This window comes from Apis dorsata, unplaced genomic scaffold (assembly GCF_000469605.1).
Source record: "Apis dorsata unplaced genomic scaffold, Apis dorsata 1.3 scaffold_74, whole genome shotgun sequence".
Classification (NCBI taxonomy): Eukaryota; Metazoa; Arthropoda; class Insecta; order Hymenoptera; family Apidae; genus Apis; species Apis dorsata.
Window position 1 is genome coordinate 1,174,041 of NW_006263372.1, and position 1,857 is coordinate 1,175,897.

Below are 1,857 nucleotides of genomic sequence, written 5' to 3' on the forward strand. Positions count from 1 at the left end.
AAACGGCAGCAAAAGGTGGACGACGGCCAGGACCACCCGTCGGCCTCGAGCGTTCAGGAGGCGCCTGTTTCCCCTTTGGGCGCGGGCTTGCCATTGCTGGCCAGGCTGAGGCTGTTGAAGGAGAAGGAGGAGAGGGAAGAGCGTCGAAACCTGATGGAGACCCAAGCTCACGCGCCCGAGCAACAGCAACCGGGCCAGCAGGAGGCGCAGAACCCCATGAATCCCAACTTGCCGTTTCTCCAGAGGATTCTGCTGTTGAAGGCGAAGAGCGATCAGGAGGCAAGGGAGGCGGACAAGGAGGCGCCCACCAAAGAACCCCTGCTCCCGAAGAACACGAGTATACCGGAGGAGGAGCAGCAACAGCAACAGCAGCAGGAATCGTCGAGACAAGCGGTGAAACCGATCCAGAGGCAATCCTCGGCACAAAGTGCGGTGGAGCAGAGCGTTAAGTCGCCGACAATTACGTCGAACGTGGGAATGGAGAACAATGTAGTTGGCAATGGGTCGAACGCGAAGAAACCTTGGGCGATGTTGAAGGACGCCTCGCTGACAAATAAGGAGAACTCGCCTCAGAGAAGCCCACCGGCTAGGAGGCTTCAGTTGAGGCAGAGTTTGGTCCACATAAGGCAACAGACGAAGATGTACGCGTCCGTTGACGACCTTTCGCCCGAGTATTGCGGCCTGCCGTTCGTCAAGAAACTGAAGATACTTAACGAGAGGCAAAAGTTGGCGGAACTCGAGAAGGCGGTGAGAAGCTCGAGTTTGGATTGCGGGGAGAACAACGAGATCGAGTTCGATGGGAACTTGACCAGAAGTCACTCGGAGGCTTGCGCCATCGAGTACGCCAGGAAATTGGAAAAATTTAATCAGGTATGTTTGATAGGGTTTAGAGTGAAAGGGAGAGGAAAATGATAATTTGAAAGAAGATTTTTAAAGAAGAATTTTTTTTTTTTTTTTTAATGAAATTTATGTGTGTTGATAGATTAATAGTGCTCGAAGGTAATCTTGATAGGAAATTAATGTAACGATGATGGTATGACGCGATATTTGAGATACGAATCCAGTCCTAGGGACTTTTGGATCGCAACACGTTATTGCTCGAATATCGATGCTGAATATAGTTGGCTAATAGTTGGTATTAGTTCCTGGGAAACTTGGTTGATACGTTGGTCGATCGTTGGATGGTAAAGTTCCGCCATTCAATTTCTGCGTTATACACACCTGATTTACTCGCTTCGTTCTATTCGGGCGGAACCAGTCAATAATATTGACAACCGAATCAAAATTCTTTCCACGTATAGCGGGTTCCAATTTTACTTTTATCTCGTTAATTATAAGTTGAAAGGTATTACAATTATTTTAATCCTAACAGGGGAATTATGTGGAATATCAATTATCAATTTCCAAGAATTATAAAAATCCAAAATTTTAGAATGAGATATCAATCAAATTCAATAACTGAATTATTAATATTAAAATTATCCAAAATGCTAATCAAATATCTGGATTATCAATTTTGAATTGAAAACTATAGAACACGTTCCAACAACTATAAAAACGATCATTCAAAATTCTAAAATAAAAGTCTAATCATCAGAGCCGATATCGGTTTAGAATTTTTCAAAATTCCGCAAGAAATTCGTATCCGAAGCGGGCGACAGATTCAAAATTCGCGCCATTTCTTTCTTCATCCGGTGAAACGCAACAAATGCAATTACAGAATCGAATGGCGTCGATGTCCCCGACGGAGCAACTATCGCCCGAGAACGAGACTCTGGAGAGGCGGAACCTGAAGAGCATACTGAAAAAATTGTCGGCCGGAAGTAGAACCGGAAGCTCGGAGACCTCGGCGACGAG

The 1,857-nt window shown here is 45.5% G+C and overlaps 1 protein-coding gene across 1 annotated transcript in view; it reads left to right on the forward strand.

The window, feature by feature from the left end:
* Positions 1–1,857, forward strand: part of LOC102674556 — a 51,700-nt gene that overhangs the window by 46,914 nt on the left and 2,929 nt on the right. Inside the window, exons 8-9 of the mRNA XM_031508138.1 lie at positions 1–870; positions 1,721–1,854. The exon at positions 1–870 is cut by the window's left edge and continues 7 nt beyond it. Coding sequence (XP_031363998.1) covers positions 1–870; positions 1,721–1,854 — 1,004 coding nt within the window. The remainder of the gene's footprint in view (positions 871–1,720; positions 1,855–1,857) is intronic.